The following is a 19093-nucleotide window of genomic DNA, read 5'->3' as shown; positions in this document are numbered from 1 at the left end:
TATTTGCATAAATTATTCGCATAAGTTTATTTATTTGGTTTAACGACAATTCAATTATAGAAAAAAAAATGACAATTCAGAAAAAGAAGTGGTTTGATCTGTACATGAGGATAAAGTTCTATATTGGGATTTTTGTACACTACAAAATTTGGTAGCTTTTGCATCTCATAAACGACAACATAAATGCTGAACGAAGTACATGAAGAAATTGTCAACAATCAGTATGAATGTATGACAAGAACTTAAACCTAACTAAATGAAATATTATTGTTAGATAATATATGCTATTGTGCTTCTGTTTATTTACTCGATATAAGAATAGTTTATCTTTGACTTATAGCACATATAAATCTCTACTAACTCTTTTTATTGCCTATCGTTTTTATTCTTGTAATACTGTATGTTTGAATTAACGGTGAAATTATCAAATGAACAAATGTGATTTTGATAAAAAGAAAAAGGGAAAAGATAAATGGTACGACTGAAGGGGCAATGAAAAGCAGCAAATTCATATTAGCGGATGAAATCTTATTTTATCCGTGTATTACTTTTATTCATTTTAAAAACATAAATGCACTATCCACGTTGCATCGTATTCCGTCTTGAGTTGTATCCTTCGCACCATATAGCAAGGCTAAAAAAAAATATACTTTTAAGCTTCACATAATTACAGTGCCACCATAATTTTTTTTGTTTTGAACTCACCGTCAATTCAAACATATATTGAATTTCCTCTTCTTTACAAATCTTTACCGTTGTCGCTTAAATCAATAATATTTGATACATTGAACTTCAACTTCAAGCACACTTCCATATTGAAATGAATTTTGGAATGAAACCTTTTCCTTTATTTTTTTTGTTTTGAACTCACCGTCAATTCAAACATATATTGAATTCCCTCTTCTTTACAAATCCTTACAGTTTTCGCTTAAATCAATATTTGATACCTTGAACTTCAACTTCAAGCACACTTCCATATTGAAATGAATTTTGGAATGAAACCTTTTCCTTTACTTACCTGACAAAACAATAGAACATATCAGAGTGTGCCTTAGTATATGTGCTATAATTGAATATTATTGAAGAATTTGCATTCAAAATACCTGCAATTTTTTAAATCCATTTCCTGAAATTCTTTGCTTTTTTTTCTCCTTTTTTTGTTCATTTGACCATGATCTTAAGAAGCTTGGAATTAGAAGTTTCCAATTGCCAAAGCAAGCTGACGCGCCTGCATGCTTTGGTTTCTTCTTGGAAGAATTCATCTACAAAATTTAGCAAAGAAAATAACTTTCTAAGATTAAATAAATAAACTTGTGTAGGGATGTCAACGTGGTCGGGAAGAGAGTACTCTCCTGCTCTCCGTCCCTGCCACTCAAAATACTCTCCACCCCATTCTTCCAACTTTGGAAGTATTTTCCCGTCTATGCTCGTGGAGATTGTCCTTGCGGTGCCGGTGATGCCCACTTATGGATATAAATTGACATTTATAATCTTGTGGTTGGAGTGTACTCCTCTTGAGGTCTGAGGTTCGATTCTCTCTGGTGCCAATTTGGATGGGCTAATTTAGCTTATTCAAAAAAAAATAATCTTGTGGTTACTAAATTCTCATAAATAGTTCACTAAAGAACATGTTATTTAGGAGAATTCAAATTCGATTTTTAGATAAAATAATTTTTGACCAAACTTTACTTAGAGATCCTTCCCCTAATAAACGAAAAGTTAACACGAAAAAAAAAAAGTCTCGCAATTAGCTACAAATATGTCACCATATAAAAAAAAACTACAAATGTGTCAAATAGAACCTATAATTAATGAACTTACCCATTTTCTCAAGGTGAATTAGGTTTAGCCGCCGCACAACAACACATATTCTTATTGCTTTCTCTTCTTGTTTATCTTTTAAAGAGGGATGGTTTAAGGTCAATTTTGATCCAAAATCACCCCTCTTGATCGTTTTATATTTGCTTTTGTTTAAATAAGTGAAATTTCACATAGATTAGAGTGTTCCTGTTTTATTTTGTGATTTCTTTGCCTTAGTGCGTCCCGTCTTCGTGCGGTGTTTGTTTGATCTTCGTCTTCTTGCAGTGCTTGTTTGCTTTCCTGTTTTTTGTGGCGTTCGTTTGGTTCAGATTGACAGATCAACTTTGATCAACTACCGATTCAATCAATGACAAGGTCATCAACGATGAAGATCCGAAGACATGAGTATTTCAGTTACTTTTATTTTGTCAATTATTTGTAGGCTTAAGCATGCCGTTTTATGCTATTAACTTGAATGTTGTGAGTTTGTTCGTAGATTCATCCTTTACGTTTTTAGCGACATTGAATTTGTGCTTGTATCTGATGTATCTATCGATTTGAATGAATGAATATTTTATTTTAGACAAAAAAAAAAACCTACAATTAGTCTTAAGTATTCCTTACTCAATTATATGTAAAAATATCTATTTTCATACTTATTAAAGATGATAGTTTTTTAATAATGTGCAACACAAGGACTTCTCAGGAGGTCACTCATCCTAGTACTACTCTCGCCCAAACACACTTAACTGCAGAGTTCTGATGGGATCCGGTGCATTAGTGCTTAACTATCATTAATTTTTTTATATATAAAAAAAATGATAGTTTTTTTATAAGCATTAGAGATGATAGTTAAGTGAATTTAATTTTCTTGATTTTAAAAGAAAATACATTTATGAGCTTACTCCTAATTATAGTGATCATCTCTCACGACATTACAATAATAATTAACTTGATAGTATTTTTGGAATAGTAAGTTTAAATGTACCTAGGTTGTGTGTTAACTTTTTCTTGTTTAAATTTAAGTGCAACACATTTATGTTTTGTTTTTCTTCATGTTTATAATTGAGTATGAAGTAGTAGTATCATTTATAGATACATCAAATTATGTGCATTAATGCAATTCTTGTCTCATAAATATGTTAAATTTTCACTTCTTATTTGTTTTAAAATAGTTATTATCACTTGGTTCATTGGATTTTACTTAATAAAAATATTATTTTAGTAAATAATATTAATAATACGGTTAAAATCAACACAATAAATAATTTCTTTAATAAATACGCACAACTCAGACGCGAACGTGACATTTAATCTAATAATAAGGAGGGATTACTACCTGTGTTTGGATTTGAATATTATTGTTTTGAGAATAGTTTGGGAGTAATGGCAAGGGCGATGCTCCTCCTCTTGCAGAATTCCTAAGTATACGAGAGTACATAAGCAACCTTGATCTTCTATCATAGTATCCTTTATTATTAATATTGCAACTTGATCCATCAACTACTTCTTGTGCAACCGTGTGATGAATATGATAATGGTGATGATGATGATGATGATGATGATGATGTTGTTGAATTAATGATGATGTTGATGACCTCTTCTTCTTAGATTTCTCAACGTATACCTTCATTAACACTGCCTTATCATTGCGGTAATTTACCTAAAAAAATTCATAGGGGTAAATTAAATAGAAACCTCAAATGTCAACAAAGTACATCACAAAATTAGGACATAATTAGAAGGAAAAAAAAATGTGGAAGTGATTATTTACCTGTTTGGTAGGCATTTTGGAACAAAGAGTGTAGCATGTATGACTTTTTTTGAGAATCTAATTATGTTAGGTTTTGGTTAAGTAATCTACATGTGCAGGCCTAGAGAGTAGCTAGGAGATGTTAACTATGTTAATGTTAAGTAAAAGTTTAGGCTAAGAGAATATTGCAAATTTATATATTTGTTTGTGTTGAATTTGGAAGGAACCAAACTATGCTTCCTGATAAATTAAAGAAGCATATTTGTGAAAAAATAAAATAAAATAAAATAAAGAAGCATAATGTAATTATCGATTTATCGTTGTCAACAATGTTGCGGCCCAATTATAGCTTCGTGTGACTATATATAACACCACCTTACACATGTGATATTATTATGGCTTGCTTACTTTGTTTTCCTTCAACAAAATTAAGTTGTTGGTCATACTAATGCCCGAGACACTAGTTAGTTAAGAAAAAAAAAGTATAATTTACAATGAAAATTTCATTATCTATATGTTTTAAATATTTACTATACAAATTTTAAGATGATTTTTCAATCTTTGGTTTCTTTAACTAGCATTAATGGGGCATTAGTTAGCATTTTTTTTACATAAGAAGAATGTTAACATGTGTCATAAGAGGGCACATATTAGACACATGTTAAGGAAATAAATGTAGAAATTTTTTTTTAGGCCTAGAGTAACTTTTAACATGTGCTAGAAGGTGGCTAAAGCACTTAATATCATCTTAAAGACAGACCTGAGATTAAGCCTTAATTTGAATGTCCATGTGACCGAGATCTTTTGCCCGTCGTGCGATAACAAAAAACTTCGCGAGGGTTGTTTCCTTCAGGCATTGGGAGACCAATGCTAGGGTGAAATTGCTTAGAGAGATTGTTAGCCGAGATAGAGGTTTTATGAAGGGGGTGACTGTGAATAGAGTTGCCAGGGCAGTTGAGTTAATGCATTCTTCCTTAGTTAAGGGGCCCACATAATGTTCTTCTTTAATTTTATTTCGATCATGCATCGGCATCACCAAACTTTTTTCGACTTAAGAACATGTCAATCAATTGACATGGAGGAGGAAACTATGTTGTTTGATAAAGAGTTGTGAGGTGCGATTGAAGACATTGTGGTTGGTAAAGGTCCTTACTTTGAAGACCTTCAATGGAGGGTGCCTTATTTACCTATTAGGGTTTGAGGGTTTGTTTTATACTCAGTAGTAGAGGCTACCTCATATGCTTTTGTGGCTTCCAAGGTCCAATCTTGGATGTTGCAATATCATATATTGAGAGACAGTGAAATATGTGGTATGAACTCTGATTTTGGCATCGCTTTGGATGGTCTTTGTATACGATTTTGACTTTTTACTTTAGTAGTTTCGCTACACCGTTCCCCTTAAAGCCTAACTTGCTTTGGCGAGTGCCCTTTTTAGTACAATTGTTCAGGACATGTAAGTCAACTTTGACATGACCACAAGACAGAAATCGATTTTGATGTATTTGCAAGCATCTCATACTCAAGATTTTCTTTTATTTATCCCCATCGATGAGTTAAGACAACATATGTCATCGATGGAGTACTGCACTATTCTCAGATACCACCTCATGATTCTATTTTTTTTTATTGTTTATGAGGTTTGCCCTATTTGTCGTAAGACATACTTGAATACATTTGGGGAGCATGTAATTCACTGTAAAGAGCTTCCAGGCTTCAAATACAAGTATGACTTTGTCGTGGATGGTATTTGTGATTTTTAGGTGTGCATGTGTATCTATGAAGAAAGAGGCGCATGTGAACTTCTTGACTAACCTACAAAAAGGGAAATTGACGCTTATACATGCAGATGTTCTGGTGTACTACTGGGTAGGAGGGAAACATGCATATATGGACTTGAGTGGATTTTTCCTCATTTGGGATGGGGGATCAGTGACTTTATTGTGGGAAACTTTTTTCTGGGGATGTCATTGAAGATCTTATTTGGCACAAACAGGTTTTCTTGAAGGTGTCTATTTTTGCTTGGAGACTGTTGCGAGATAGGTTGCCAACTAAAGTAAATTTGGTGATTCGAGGCATCATCACTCAAAAAGCTCAGTTTTGTGTGGCCGAATGCAGAGGCATGGAATCAGCTCAACACTAATTTATTTCCTGCAACGTCTTTGACTCTATTTGGTCGTCAATTAGGTCATTGATTGGCTTATCATTCGTGGATCCTAAAAATCTGTCAGATCATTTTTTTCAGTTTACTTTTTCTTTTGGCGATCTCAAAGCGCGCCGCTCCTTCCGACAACTTATTTGGCTCTTATATGTCTGGATTATTTGGAACGAAAGAAATCATAGGTTATTCAGAAATTCAGAACCGTCCTTAACACAATTGTTGGACAATGTCAAACTTTATTCTTACCGGTGGTTGAAGACAACAAACATTAATTTAGTTTTCAACTATCATAGCTGGTGGTTGAGCCGTATTACTTGTTTGGGCATGGTGTAACTCTGTTTTCTCGATTGTTTTTCCGATTATTGTATCTGTAAACTCTTGTAGTATTTTTTGGCACGCCTTGTACTGAAGAGACTATTCAGTTGATTAATAAATCTCATTTTGGTTTGTTCGAAAAAAAATGTCATCTTCCTAATATTTAAAATGTTAAACATAAGTGTCAATTTTTTATTTTGCATTGAATCAAACTAAGCTAAATAAATAATCCAATTTTGTATTGAATCAAACTAAAGAAAAAATCCATAAATTAAATAATAAAAATACTCATCAACTAAAAAAGAATTAAAATGCCCAAAAAGACTTGACAAAAAAAATAAATTGCATAAAATTTGTATTGTAGTATAAAATGCACTTTATGCGTGAATTGTTTTGTAAAAAAAATTAAGTACTAATTAATTCAGTCAAAAGACACCAGCAAAAACTTACTTAATAAGATATATTTTATTTTTTTTTTGGTGATAAAGATATGTTTTTTTTTATTAAGCTTAATAAGATATGTTAAGATATGATATGTCTGAAATTTAGAAGAATATATGCTCTAGCAATAATTATCCATGTAAAATAAATTCTAAATCCAATAAGAATAAGTCATCATAATATATCCTTAAAACATGATTGTATAGATAAGAATAAGAATACACATATATTTCACCAAAAAATTTATACAGATAAGAATAAGAAAACACATTTATTTAACCAAAAAAATAAAAATAGATAAGAATACACATGTGGATACAGGTGGATTTTATCAAAACCTAAATAAAATAATTTTCAATTTTTTTTTAAATATCAAATACGTCAATATTATTGCAGAAATTATAGAAAGATAATAATTAAAATACTATTATAAGTCAAAAAAAAATATTAAAATACTATTAAAAAAATTCTGTCTAAAAATAATAATTATAGTATAGTTTTTATTTATTATATGTATATAGACCAAAAATTTGGTTCCTTCCATATTTATTTGATTTGATCACTGTAATGAATACTTGCCGAAAATTTCTCTTTAACCTATAAATTTCAGTGTCATTGGTGAGTTTCTTCTTCACTCACTCATCACTGTTTCATTCTTTTCATTCATTCATTCTTCTTCTTCTTCAAACTCAGCTATGAATGCTTTAGCAGCCACAAACCGCAATTTTCAACGTGCAGCTCGTATTCTCGGCTTAGATTCTAAGCTTGAGAAGAGTCTTCTTATTCCATTCAGAGAAATCAAAGTATTGTTCTTTTTAATCAACCAATTTTTGTTTTTTTTTTTAATTCTCTGTTTTTTTGTTCTGTTTTTGTTTTGATTTAATTTGCATGGTTTTGTTTTGGTAAATCATGGGAAAAAATTGATTTTTTTTATGTGGGGTGTGTTGAAATTGATTTTGTAGGTTGAATGCACGATCCCTAAAGATGATGGTACTCTTGTTTCTTATGTTGGGTTTAGGATCCAACATGATAATGCTCGTGGTCCTATGAAAGGAGGGATTCGTTATCATCCTGAGGTAGAATTTTGTTTTATGATGATCCTATTGATTTGATTTGGTTGAATTGCATTCATACTGTTTGTAAATATTACTGATTGAATTCATGATATCATGATTTAGCCCTCATGTGTTCAATTTAATATTTTATGTTATGTGAGATCATAACATGACATATTAAATGTTATGTGAGATCATAACTGTTTGATAGAACCCCAGTTTGTGGCTTTGGAAATTTATGAATTTTTTCTGTTAAAATTGTATTTGGGGCTGTGTCAAGGTATTAATAATGTTTTGCATATTGATGTGATCAATTCTTTGAGTCCATATCTGTTAACAAATGAGGTCACTTTTTGTGGTAATGCTTGTACTTTCTTTTGGTGATCATGCAAAATTGTAAACATTCTCAGTTTCTGGAAGTCACATACTCAGACGAGGCTTGGGATTTTCTTGTGCACTGGTTTTCTTGTGATTATATTAATGCCTTGTTTCTGTATGCTTTTTATGTTTTTGTAATGTATTAGCATAATTCCCTTAAAAAATTTACTCGCCTATTTCGGTATTCTGAATCCAACCATGAGATACATGCTGCATATTCATTTATTCAATTTCGGTATTCCAAATCCAATCATGAAGTGTACATTGCATATATCCTTTCATTAATTGTTTCCCTGAATATGTAGATGAAATGCAGTTTGTTGTCAAGAGTTTAAATTGTGTCTATGCAAGCATTGAAATTGCAAACCAACAAATATGCCGACGTTGTGGTTGCATGTTGATGCTTTAGTTAAAGTTATGAATGTTAATGTTAACAATTTAATTCTTTAAACTTCTTTTGAATATCAAATTGTCAAATTTTCTGGTTCCAGGTTGACCCTGATGAAGTGAATGCTCTAGCTCAGCTGATGACATGGAAGACAGCTGTAGCAGACATCCCCTATGGAGGTGCAAAGGGAGGGATTGGTTGCAACCCGAGGGACTTGAGCATCAGTGAGTTAGAACGTCTAACTCGGGTTTTCACCCAAAAGATTCATGATCTCATTGGCGTTCAGCGAGATGTTCCTGCTCCTGATATGGGAACCAATGCTCAGGTATTGTTTTCACAATTGTAAATTCTTTCTGTCCAACTTTATAGATACTATTATTCAACAATTTTGTATTTCCTTCTCATTGATCTGTTTTTTCACAGACCATGGCATGGATTCTTGATGAGTATTCAAAGTTTCATGGACATTCACCTGCTGTTGTGACGGGAAAGCCTATTGTAAGTATCATATACAAACATTCCCCTGGAGACATCAAAATATCGTGTTCTTGTGCATATCAGTAATTAAGAAATTATCTTAAAACTGATGTTTCTGCCTGTAGGATCTTGGTGGCTCTTTGGGAAGGGAAGCAGCCACAGGTCTCGGAGTCGTTTTTGCAACAGAGGCTTGGTTAGCTGAAAATGGGAAGGCAGTTTCTGACCAAACATTTGCCATTCAGGTATTTCTTCATCACTCTATGTTCACCACTATATCAGGATGATGCTGTATATATTACATATTAATCCCATTTTAATCATTGATATGATTTTTATGACGCTATCCAGGGCTTTGGAAATGTTGGAACATGGGCTGCTAAGGCTATTTTTGAGAGAGGGGGTAAGGTGGTTGCTGTGAGTGACATCACTGGAGCCATAAAAAATCCCAATGGAATTGATATCACTGCTCTTCTGAAACACAAGGAAACCAATCCAAACTTGACAGAGTTCCAAGGAGCAGATACCATGGATCCAAATGAAGTGCTTGTTCATGAATGTGATGTTCTTATCCCATGTGCCTTGGGCGGAGTTCTAAACAAGTATGTTTTTCTATGTCACCCCAACTCAGATCATCGGCATACAATTGATTTCATTTTTCTCTTAGATTTGCACACTAAGATTAACATTGTATCCTCCCTATTTAATTTTGTCTTTCCCGCCGTTCTTTCAAGTTTAACCATAACATTTTTTTTAAGAGCTACAAGTTAATATTGGTATATCATTGTTCAAGGGACAATGCTGCTGATGTGAAAGCTAAGCTTATTGTAGAAGCTGCAAATCACCCCACTGATCCTGATGCTGATGAGGTATGGTTACTAATTCGCAGCAGTGCCGTTTCTTATTAGGTATATATCCAGAAATTATATTATGTAATGGAAGTTATATCTTTTTTTCAGATCTTGTCCAAGAAAGGAGTCACTATATTACCTGATATTTATGCTAATGCTGGTGGAGTTACTGTGAGCTACTTTGAATGGGTTCAGGTATAAATAAGACCAACAAAAGACGTTCAAATTCTAACCAAACTCGGAGTCCCTCTTATTAATATTTATAATATGATGCTAAGTCTCACTCTGATTCAATTTTGTTTGCAGAACATTCAAGGTTTTATGTGGGATGAAGAAAAAGTGAACCGTGAGCTGAAGAAGTACATGAGCAAGGCTTTCCTAGACATCAAGGCAATGTGCAAAATTCATGATTGTGACTTGAGAATGGGAGCCTTCACTCTGGGAGTGAACCGTGTCGCCCGTGCAACACTTTTGAGGGGTTGGGAAGCTTAAAGAGCGATTCAATATGCATTGCTCCTTTTTGTTTACTTATATCAGAATCAGTTACACCATTGCTCAGTACTGCAAAAGTAGAAATTTTGTCTTGTTTTACTTTTCAGTTAGGCTTTTGGTATCTTAGCATTAGTCAGATAATTGATATAGTTATTTGAGACGTCAAATAAAAATATTATAGCGCCACCATTTTTATCCAGGAATTTAAGATTAAGTTATAGCTATCCTTTGGTTCTCTTATGTGTTTGTTTTCCATTTTACTTTAAGATATTATGTCTAAATGTGCATCCAAGTCAAAAGTAACAACAATTAATACTTCATGGATCCCAAAGTTTTTGAAGAATTAGATATGAAACTCATGCTTTTCATATGCTTTTAGATATGAAATTCATGCTTTTTGAGGAATTAGACTACTGAAGTTGGGTTTAATTCTGCTTCTCAAAGTTGGAGGCAGAGGGATGTTGATATCAACCTTGAACCCACTCCATTTATCACCCTGATCTTGAGATACATCATTTTTTTTTAAGACAACCTCAAATGAGTTTTAAGGCCATCTGAATCTATCTACTTCTTTTATTTTATCTACTTTTGTTGAAGATATAACCCTAAGAAATCCCTTACAACTGAGAATAAACACACAGAATTTAGGAATTAACAGAGAAAAAGATAAAGAGAAAGAGTTTCAAAGGAATTCCAGAGCCTAATCTCTACTAACCAACCAACTGTCAATTAACCGAATGACCCTCTTCTCTCTCTCAATTGTCAATTAACCGAATGACCCTCTTTTCTCTCTTAATTGAATACCACAAGATTTACTTAACTTTTGTAAAAGTCTTAATTGAATACCACAAGACTTTTTTATAATAAAAAAGTCTTTTAAAATCCATTGAAATCTCAATCCAATAGACCCCCCTTAATCTCGATTTATCAGTTACTCCTATCCTAACTTCCTATGTATAGGCTGTCGTGATGGGAGACCTATTACTAACTGTCATCCATCCTGTTGTCTGTAAGAAAGCATGGAGAAACCTTAGCATGGTACCCTTCATTATCTCTATCGAAACTCGAAAGTGACAACTGATAAAGAAGGACCAGTCTGTGATGTGAGTATCATTCCTATGTTAAAAGATAATGGCATATTGGTCCCAATCTTTTAATTCCTTGAAAATTGAAATATACTCGGTTTGCATTAGATGCATGGCATTCCCTAATCCCACAACTGCAATCACTACATCAAGAAATGGAACATTATTGCTGACAATTCAAATGTGTACATTGCATACTCCTTTCTAGGATTGATTCACGTAATGAGTTCAATTCAAACCCTTTGTTATATTTGTCGAATTAGTTGTATGACTGTATCTGACTCAATTAAGAGAGTTACTCAAACCAATTTCATATTCACTTAAGAAAAATCCTACATTGCGAACATACAAAAACTCTGTATCATTCTGCATTAGGATCATAAAAGGAAATGAAATACAATGTCTAAATAATATTCATGTCTTGTTTCTGCACTAGCAAGATTAATAATAGAGCACACTATATTAAGGAACAAAAGGTGGTGGGAGAGAACTACATAACAGTCCCACTAGTCTTTTTTGGGAGTGCTTAAATTCTCATCCTGCCAAGTTGCTTGCCATTGCTTGTCATAAAATGTAGTCTCCTCCAATAGCTTCTTAAAAGTATCAACATCCTCATTCTTTCGGATGAGAAGTACTCCCGCCACTGCTACAAACAGAAGAGTTTTGCAAAAGAAGTTGTTCATTTGATCAACTAGACCTACTCCTGTCAAGCTATCAACCAGATATGTCATAAAGAATCCTATCATAGCAGCGCGGCCTGCATGAAACCAAAGAAGAAAAAGTAAACAAAGTTGATTTTCCCCCCTCGTATTGAAAAAACCCTTTATTCTCTCATTTCATTTTAGAATTTAGAATACAGAACTAACCATTAAGTAGTTCAGCTTCAGGGAGATGGAACCTTTTTATCCATGCCCACCAAGGTACGATAGAGGTGTCAAACACCACAGGATTGTCATTGCTGGATGATTCTGGGTTAGTCTGGAGCCATTTCCTCCTCCTTGCCTCTGTGTATTCTTCGGGTTAGTTGAAGTTCAAAGCATTTAAAAATAAAGAATAAAAGAAGAGGAGATGACAACATATGAGTTCAATCCCTATGCATAGTCAAATAGAATATGGTAATGACACAGTTATTAGGCACATTCATCCCATATACGCAAACCGGTTCATATTTATGACATAAAAGAGGCAGCATCAGGTGCCACTTTGATAGGCTTGATTTTGGGACGAGGAAGAATTGTTAATGCATCAACTATTATTAATAGGCGGAGTCCCGTAAAAAGTAGAAATCCCTTATATGCAATAAGAGGAAATGCATTGATATTCTGAGCCTAAATTCCATAGACTTCCAAACCAGAAAGGAATCACACCCTTTATCAATTCATTCAACGAGCACCCTATATCTGATTATAACAGCTGCACTGCACCATACCACTTCCTCAACAAATTAGGCATTCACCTCCTCTTTAACCAAAAAAAATAATGCGTTTTTGGATTGGTGTTGGAAGAGGCCAAGCACCTGCTGAGTCCAGAATAACTATTTGTTGTGTTGGTGTTGGACTTGCTTTGAAACGCATGCCAACGGTAAACCAAACACATTAAGGCTTTGTAGAAGAAGGAATAGCCAATAATAAGTCTAAGGCGCTTACTAAGCGCGTGCCCGCACATAGTCAAACAAATCTAGAATTTGAACTAAAACAGGAAGGAACTGCTCCCTCTACAGGCACCACACAAACAAAACTCCCTTTTTCAGTTTAAAGGAAATAGCTTTTCTCATTGAAATAACTTGTAATTCAGTCTCATTTGTTTGTGAGACTACTTAGTAGAGTTTACGGAAACAACTTATGACATGTCCATAATATGTTTTCAGCTTATTTCCATAAACATTCCAAGATTACTTACATGGAAACATATTGACATAATTTTATCTTTTGGAACAGAAATAGCTTATACATGCATATATGATAAACACTTAATTTAGCAAATTTTCCAAACAGGGTCATAGTAGGAAATGGATCTTAAGTATAAGTGAATACAGACATTGTAAACCACAAAAACATTAGAAGATAAAACAAATAGAATAGTGAAACTTAAGCCTACAATACAGACAAAAAAAAAAAACATAATTTACAAACTAAACAAGAAACATTAACCAAAGACAGAAAATTTACCAGCATCAATAACAGCATCCCAATCAGTGGTACCATTTTTCCTAAACTGCATCAAATCCCATGTCCCAGCTACCCATCTAGGGTCTACAAAACCAGTAGAAACCTTAACTTCCTCAACAGCAGTAACAGCAGAAGCAGACCCATTTGTCCCAACAGAGATTTTCTCCGGTGGTGGTGGTTTAACAGCAGTGTCAGCAGAATCAGAAGTTCCAGCAGATGCTCTCAAAGGAGAGAGTGAAAATAAAGGAAGGTTTTTTGGTCTGAGAGTGAAGAGATTAGAGTGTGAAGAATGAGTGGTTGAGATTCTAGTAAGAGGAGAAAAAGAAGCCATAGATATGGTCGTTGTTGACATGGTGATGATTTTAGAGTTGCATTGATGGTGTGGATGGATGGATATCTATCTATCCCCTTTCAGAATGGGCACAACAACACAAATGGGAGTGAAAGTAATCAATAAGTTACTATAAATATAGTCACATTGCATTTAATACTGAACTTTGTTTAGTTTGGAAGTGCATACAAATTAATTTTAATAAATTGATTATGTAAAACTGATTTTGCTCAAAGTTTTATTTTTTATTTTTTTGGCGGGGTGCATCAGTAGTGCAATGCAGGGGCGACACACGAGAAGTCCAATAGTAAGCTAATGTAGTGGTTTCTCTTCCTCAAAAAAGTAATTGAATATTGCGTAAACATATACTACATTTGATCAAAGTTAAATTGAAGGTAAGTTGATTTTGAGTAGGCATAGCAATATAAGTCATACGCGCAACTATCCGTCCGCCCTAATTTTAACGGGAAAAATTGATTTGATCGGGTTTGATTTTAATTTTTCCTGAAGTTAAAAGACGGGGTGGGGCAGATAATGAGGACATTGATATCCACCTCGAACACATTCCCAAATCCACCCCACTTATATATAATTATATTTTACCTCCCTTAAATTATAAATTTTTAAACAAAATCTTAAATTATTTTCATACGTTTGTTTTTAAATTGGGTATTAAACAAAGTTGTTTTTTCTATGTATATTTTTTTGTTTAAAAAAGAATCATATTATCGTAACAATTTTTTTTTTGACTTTTACTCATTTTTTAAAAAAAAAATACTAAAATTCAACTCAAGTTCACATGAAAGTGAGGCGGAATGAGAATACCCGAACTCATTGAGTATGAGTTTGAGATTCTAATTTTCATACTTGTTGAGAATTTGAGCGGGTTTGAAAACCTCAAATTTATGAGTTTTAGTTTGGGAAAGGTCCCCGCCTCATTATCATGCCTAATTTTGAATATATTTATATAAACAAATTTTTTCTTGAGATTGCATTGGGGTCGAGATTAAAATTACTAATTCACTTTAAAGTCAGACTTGATAAAAAAAATTATACAAGACAAAATCAATTATATATGTCGAGAATTAATTTTAACACCCCTAGAATTATAACCGAATATACACTTTATATTAAAATTTATTAGAATGTTAATATGTGCACATATGACACATATTAAGAAATCAAAAATATAACTTATGCTTTAGAATTTGTGTATTTTAAATTTTTAAGCATTAAATTTTTTGTATCATTAAATGTTAAATTTCTATATTAAGATATTTTTACATATACCCTATATGCACATATTAACAAAACACTAAAATTTATTAATTTAATAATAAAAACAATTGCCTTAGCTAGTTTAGTAAGATGCGTAACTTGTTTGTCTTTTTGTGGGTTCTCATCAATTCCACATCCAATCATATATTACTATGCACTATCTTTGGATTACATTACTCTTACACCAATATTCTAACTCCAACTTATAAACTACTACAAGCTACCTGATTTGTCTTTGGCGTTAAAATGATTTATGATTTATGTTTGAGTTATCTAATTATAATTGTTACTCATACATAATTAAACTGTGTTTGATTCGCAAAACAACAAGTACTGAACAGAACAGTACAAGATAGAACATGATAGTACGGGACAAAACTATATTGGAGAGAGATATGTCGATAATAATTTTTATATTCGAAAATAAAATGGATATTTTTCGTATTTTTTATAATTATATTGTGGACAAAAAGTTGTTCCGTGGTTTGGTGGGTGGCAAAATTCTTGTTTTTGTCATGTTCTTTATTACCTATTTTGTTCGGTCCCATAACCAGTTCTAATCAAACAGGGTATAACAAAAATTATCCAGTCCCCTATTTTTAGCAAATCAAACGCATTGGATTAAAAATGAAAATATTTTGATGTCAATTACCAATCTTCTATCCTTATATAGTAGCTTCTACTAGCTACTATATAATTTATAGGAATGTTATTTTAAAAATTTCACCATTAAACTTAGAATCAAAACAACTTAAATAAAAATCTAAACACATTATAATTATTAGATTAGATTTTCAATATAACTCTTGCATGTTAAATCAAAAACAACAAAAGATGATTAAAATTCACCACATTGCGAGTCTACCACCTTCACTATTAATCTTCTCACCCTTTATCATTGGACAAACTAGACCATTGTCACCACCAACACCACTATTGCGATCATCGTTTTACACCTTTATGGTTTTCTCATCGTTACTACTTCAAGACTCAGGTCCTTCACTATCTAACATCACTTATCAAAAACCACCTCTAAATGTATTTTGTTTGTAACACCCTTCATGATAAACATCAAAATCATAGACCACCTGTATCGTCCGATATCTTTCATTGGTAAAATTAGTTGACACACGTCATAACATCTCTCATCAGACATTATCTATCACTATCATTAACATCTACCATCATTTAGTTGTCCAATATCATTCATTATTACCTTACCGTTATCATTGTCGAATACCCTTTATCACTATTCACTATATTCAATTTATATTCGGCTCACTTTTAATCAAAAGAGAAATGCTCAATCGAGCGAAAAAATTATCACAACCACATCACGAAACTACGTGGCACTCCAACTTTTCCATTTTATTTCCTTTTTTGTTTTATTACTATTATTGTTTCTCTTACTTACATTAATTTATCTCCAAATTTTTCTAAGTTACTGTTTCTCTCTTCCACAACACCGCAATCGCTTCACATCCCATGGCATCCACCTTTGCCGACATAAAAGGATTCACATTTAGCTGTGTGTTTTTTGGAACATGGATATCACATCATCTATCATTGCTCAGTTCTTATCATAACTAGAATGAGAAAAATTGGTTAAGTTTTATTAAAATGGTAGGCCAAATTAAGATTTTATGAGAACAATGATTTCTTTATGGGCCACCAAAGAGTTTAAATACTTATTGAAAAGAGAGTTTATAGCGGTGACTCTTGTGTAGTATCTTTATATGTAGCTACAACAACTAACAAGAGAGCATTTTGTTGTGTCGGTATAGTATAGATAGATAGTGCATACTAATTGGTTAAAGAAAACAAATTAAAAATTAAAGAAGAAATAACAATTCGTGACATTTCGCGAGGAACGGCTTCGCTACAAATAGCATCCCTCTAATCAAAATCAATTTTACAACAAAACAATCTATAACAAAATATTTTTTTCCTAAACACATTTCACAAGGAAAATTAAATAAAAATAAGGCAAATTCTAGCGTGAGGTCGAAAAAATGGTCTCTTTGGTTAAACCGCCACTGTGACCAATAGAAAAGTAAGCGGACTTATTCAACTGCCACATACGATTATATAGTGCATACCACTTACCATGCATCTTCACATCTATTAAAATTGCAAATAAGTCTCTGTCATATTAAAAGTTACATAAATTATCTCAATATTTATATTGTTTTATTAATTATAATCATGTTGTAAAAATCAAATAATCAAAACGCAAATTAAAAAGAAAATATCACATATATTCAACTTCATCGTTCTGTTCATCAACATCGTATTTTCTCACCTCCCAACCTTCGTCCGCCATTGTTGAACCAACTGAACTTTTCTATTCTTACCAACACTGCATACGAGCTAGCCATTGATGTTATCCCATTGAATCGCTGACCAGAAATATACATTCGAGTGCGACATTCAGGTAAATACGAAAATGGTTTACATCTTCGTTGTAGTTATTAAGATTAATTTGGGAATTAGGGTTTACCATTCAAAAAATAAATAAATTTGGGAATTAGGGTTAGTTATATTTGATTTTAGTTATGGAATTAGGATGTTTTGTAATTGATGGTGTGCTGAGTTATGTTGTTTGACATATTGTGTTAATTCAGGATATAAATATGGAAAACTTCGACGAATCTGTTGATGTTGAGTCCAGAGACCTTCATTCCACTAATGGTGGTGATACACATGATTCAGAATTGAATGCCGACGAGGAGGAGAGTTATTCGGCATCTAGTGGGGATAAAAGTTCAGAGACTGGCGATGATGCATCTGATAATGGCAATAATGATGGAGATGCAATTGATAGTGAGTTAAATTTTGATTCAATTACTTCTGATGAGATTCGAGCTATGGAATTTGCTACTGTTTTTAGTGAAGCTTATGATTTTTATTACCGGTATGCTAAATGTAAGGGTTTTGCTTTTAGGAAAGCTTCTAGTAGGATAAGAGAGATAAATGGTAATAAAATAACACAAATGAAGCAGTTTGTATGCAATATACCTGATTTAAGAGAGAAGAAACATTTAACCAGGTTAGATAGAAAATTAGAACATAGACATTTGAGCCGTACAAATTCTGAAGATGGGCTTCGTGTGCAATACGAAAAACAAAAGGATAGATATGTAGTTACCGCTTTTGAAGAGTGTCATAACCATGAATTAACCCCAGTTAGGTTTGTTAACATGCACCCTGTTTATCGTAAAATTTCTGAAGCAGATAAGGCTCGGATTGATGGTCTTCAAACACGTGGAATTAGAACTTATCATATAATGGGGTACATGATTGCCCAAAAGGGTGGATATGCTAGTGTTGGTTTTTCAAATAAAGATTTGTACAATTATTTTGAAAAAAAAATGCGTGAGTGTATTAAAGATGGCGATGTTGTCGCTTCTTTAAATTATCTGAATGTAAAGTTGTCTGCTGATCCCATGTTATATGTTGAGTATGCTGTCAACAATAGTGATGGACGAATGAAGTCTCTGTTTTGGACTGATGGGAGTAGTAGATCTGACTACTTTTGTTTTGGTGATGTGATACAACTATCCATTGGTTGTATTTTCATGGTGTAACCACCACTCTCAGACAGTAATTTTTGGTGCTGCATGGGTATCAGATGAAACGACGGAGACATACAAGTGGGTGTTGAATTGTTTTTTAGAGTGCATGGAAGGTAAACAACCAAAAGCAGTGGTAACATATGGAGATGGGGCAATGATGGATGCCATAAAATAGATTGTCCCCAATGCCACCCACATGTCATGTGCTTGACATTTGAAGAAGAATGCAAGTGAAAATGTGAAGAATAATTCAAAAAATTTGGATGGTTTTCAAAAAGTCACGTACTCAAATTTCACAAAGGATAATTAAAGAAACTGAATTGGAAGAACAATCATGGGTTGTCAAAACTTATGAAAATAGGTCACTGTGGCAACTGCATATCTACGTGGTCAGTTTTTTGGACGTATAAGAACTATGTCTCAATGTGAAGTTGTTAATGCAATAATCAAGAGTTATGTCAGGACGAAAAGATGTATATTTGAATTCATGCACAATTCATGCACCAATTTTGTAACTTCAACTTACAAACTACAACAAGCTACTTGTTTTG

General features: G+C 32.9%; 4 protein-coding genes and 1 pseudogene across 5 annotated transcripts; 2 read left to right on the top strand and 3 right to left on the bottom strand.

Annotated features, from left to right (window-relative positions):
- Positions 1-626: 626 nt before the first annotated feature.
- Positions 627-3743, bottom strand: LOC123883566 (hepatocyte nuclear factor 6-like). 2 transcript variants are annotated; one of them, XM_045932411.1, is made up of 5 exons: positions 3575-3743; positions 3140-3463; positions 1104-1262; positions 1003-1018; positions 627-839 (listed from the first exon to the last, which is right to left on the bottom strand). In XM_045932411.1, exons 1-5 carry the CDS (start codon positions 3587-3589, stop codon positions 799-801), a joined length of 555 nt encoding a protein of 184 aa, XP_045788367.1. In that variant the 5' UTR covers positions 3590-3743; the 3' UTR covers positions 627-798. The 2 variants fall into 2 exon arrangements, with proteins under 2 accessions (XP_045788367.1, XP_045788366.1); XM_045932410.1 differs by lacking the exon at positions 627-839 and having other exon boundaries at positions 868-1018.
- On the bottom strand, positions 2482-2602 carry LOC123887704 (annotated as a pseudogene).
- Positions 3744-7014: 3271 nt separating the features above from the next.
- LOC123883565 (glutamate dehydrogenase 2-like) lies at positions 7015-10343 on the top strand. Its single transcript, XM_045932409.1, has 9 exons — positions 7015-7270; positions 7430-7543; positions 8392-8613; positions 8712-8786; positions 8891-9007; positions 9114-9364; positions 9556-9631; positions 9722-9808; positions 9920-10343. Exons 1-9 carry the CDS (start codon positions 7163-7165, stop codon positions 10103-10105), a joined length of 1236 nt encoding a protein of 411 aa, XP_045788365.1. The 5' UTR covers positions 7015-7162; the 3' UTR covers positions 10106-10343.
- A 1142-nt stretch (positions 10344-11485) lies between these two features.
- On the bottom strand, positions 11486-13876 carry LOC123883564 (light-harvesting complex-like protein 3 isotype 1, chloroplastic). The gene is made up of 3 exons (XM_045932408.1): positions 13359-13876; positions 12057-12194; positions 11486-11947 (listed from the first exon to the last, which is right to left on the bottom strand). Exons 1-3 carry the CDS (start codon positions 13708-13710, stop codon positions 11697-11699), a joined length of 741 nt encoding a protein of 246 aa, XP_045788364.1. The 5' UTR covers positions 13711-13876; the 3' UTR covers positions 11486-11696.
- Positions 13877-17600: 3724 nt separating this feature from the next.
- On the top strand, positions 17601-18554 carry LOC123886817 (protein FAR1-RELATED SEQUENCE 5-like). The gene has a single exon (XM_045936100.1). It carries the CDS (start codon positions 17601-17603, stop codon positions 18552-18554), a length of 954 nt encoding a protein of 317 aa, XP_045792056.1.
- Positions 18555-19093: the final 539 nt, after the last annotated feature.

This window comes from Trifolium pratense, linkage group LG5, assembly GCF_020283565.1.
Source record: "Trifolium pratense cultivar HEN17-A07 linkage group LG5, ARS_RC_1.1, whole genome shotgun sequence".
In the NCBI taxonomy this organism is placed as follows: domain Eukaryota; kingdom Viridiplantae; phylum Streptophyta; class Magnoliopsida; order Fabales; family Fabaceae; genus Trifolium; species Trifolium pratense.
Note: the sequence above shows the minus strand (reverse complement) of the source record. Positions and strands in the feature narration are given on the sequence as shown.

Coding starts and splice junctions, on each gene's coding strand:
- LOC123883566 (XM_045932411.1), bottom strand. Junction 1,263..3,139: donor ATATTCAAATCCAAACACAG/GTAGTAATCCCT, acceptor TAAATTTTGTAG/ATGAATTCTTCCAAGAAGAA.
- LOC123883565 (XM_045932409.1), top strand. CDS start 7,163: ATGAATGCTTTAGCAGCCACAAACCGCAATTTTCAACGTGCAGCTCGT. Junction 8,614..8,711: donor ATATGGGAACCAATGCTCAG/GTATTGTTTTCA, acceptor GTTTTTTCACAG/ACCATGGCATGGATTCTTGA. Junction 8,787..8,890: donor TTGTGACGGGAAAGCCTATT/GTAAGTATCATA, acceptor TTCTGCCTGTAG/GATCTTGGTGGCTCTTTGGG.
- LOC123883564 (XM_045932408.1), bottom strand. CDS start 13,710: ATGTCAACAACGACCATATCTATGGCTTCTTTTTCTCCTCTTACTAGA. Junction 12,195..13,358: donor GGATGCTGTTATTGATGCTG/GTAAATTTTCTG, acceptor AAGAATACACAG/AGGCAAGGAGGAGGAAATGG. Junction 11,948..12,056: donor TGAAGCTGAACTACTTAATG/GTTAGTTCTGTA, acceptor GGTTTCATGCAG/GCCGCGCTGCTATGATAGGA.
- LOC123886817 (XM_045936100.1), top strand. CDS start 17,601: ATGGAAAACTTCGACGAATCTGTTGATGTTGAGTCCAGAGACCTTCAT.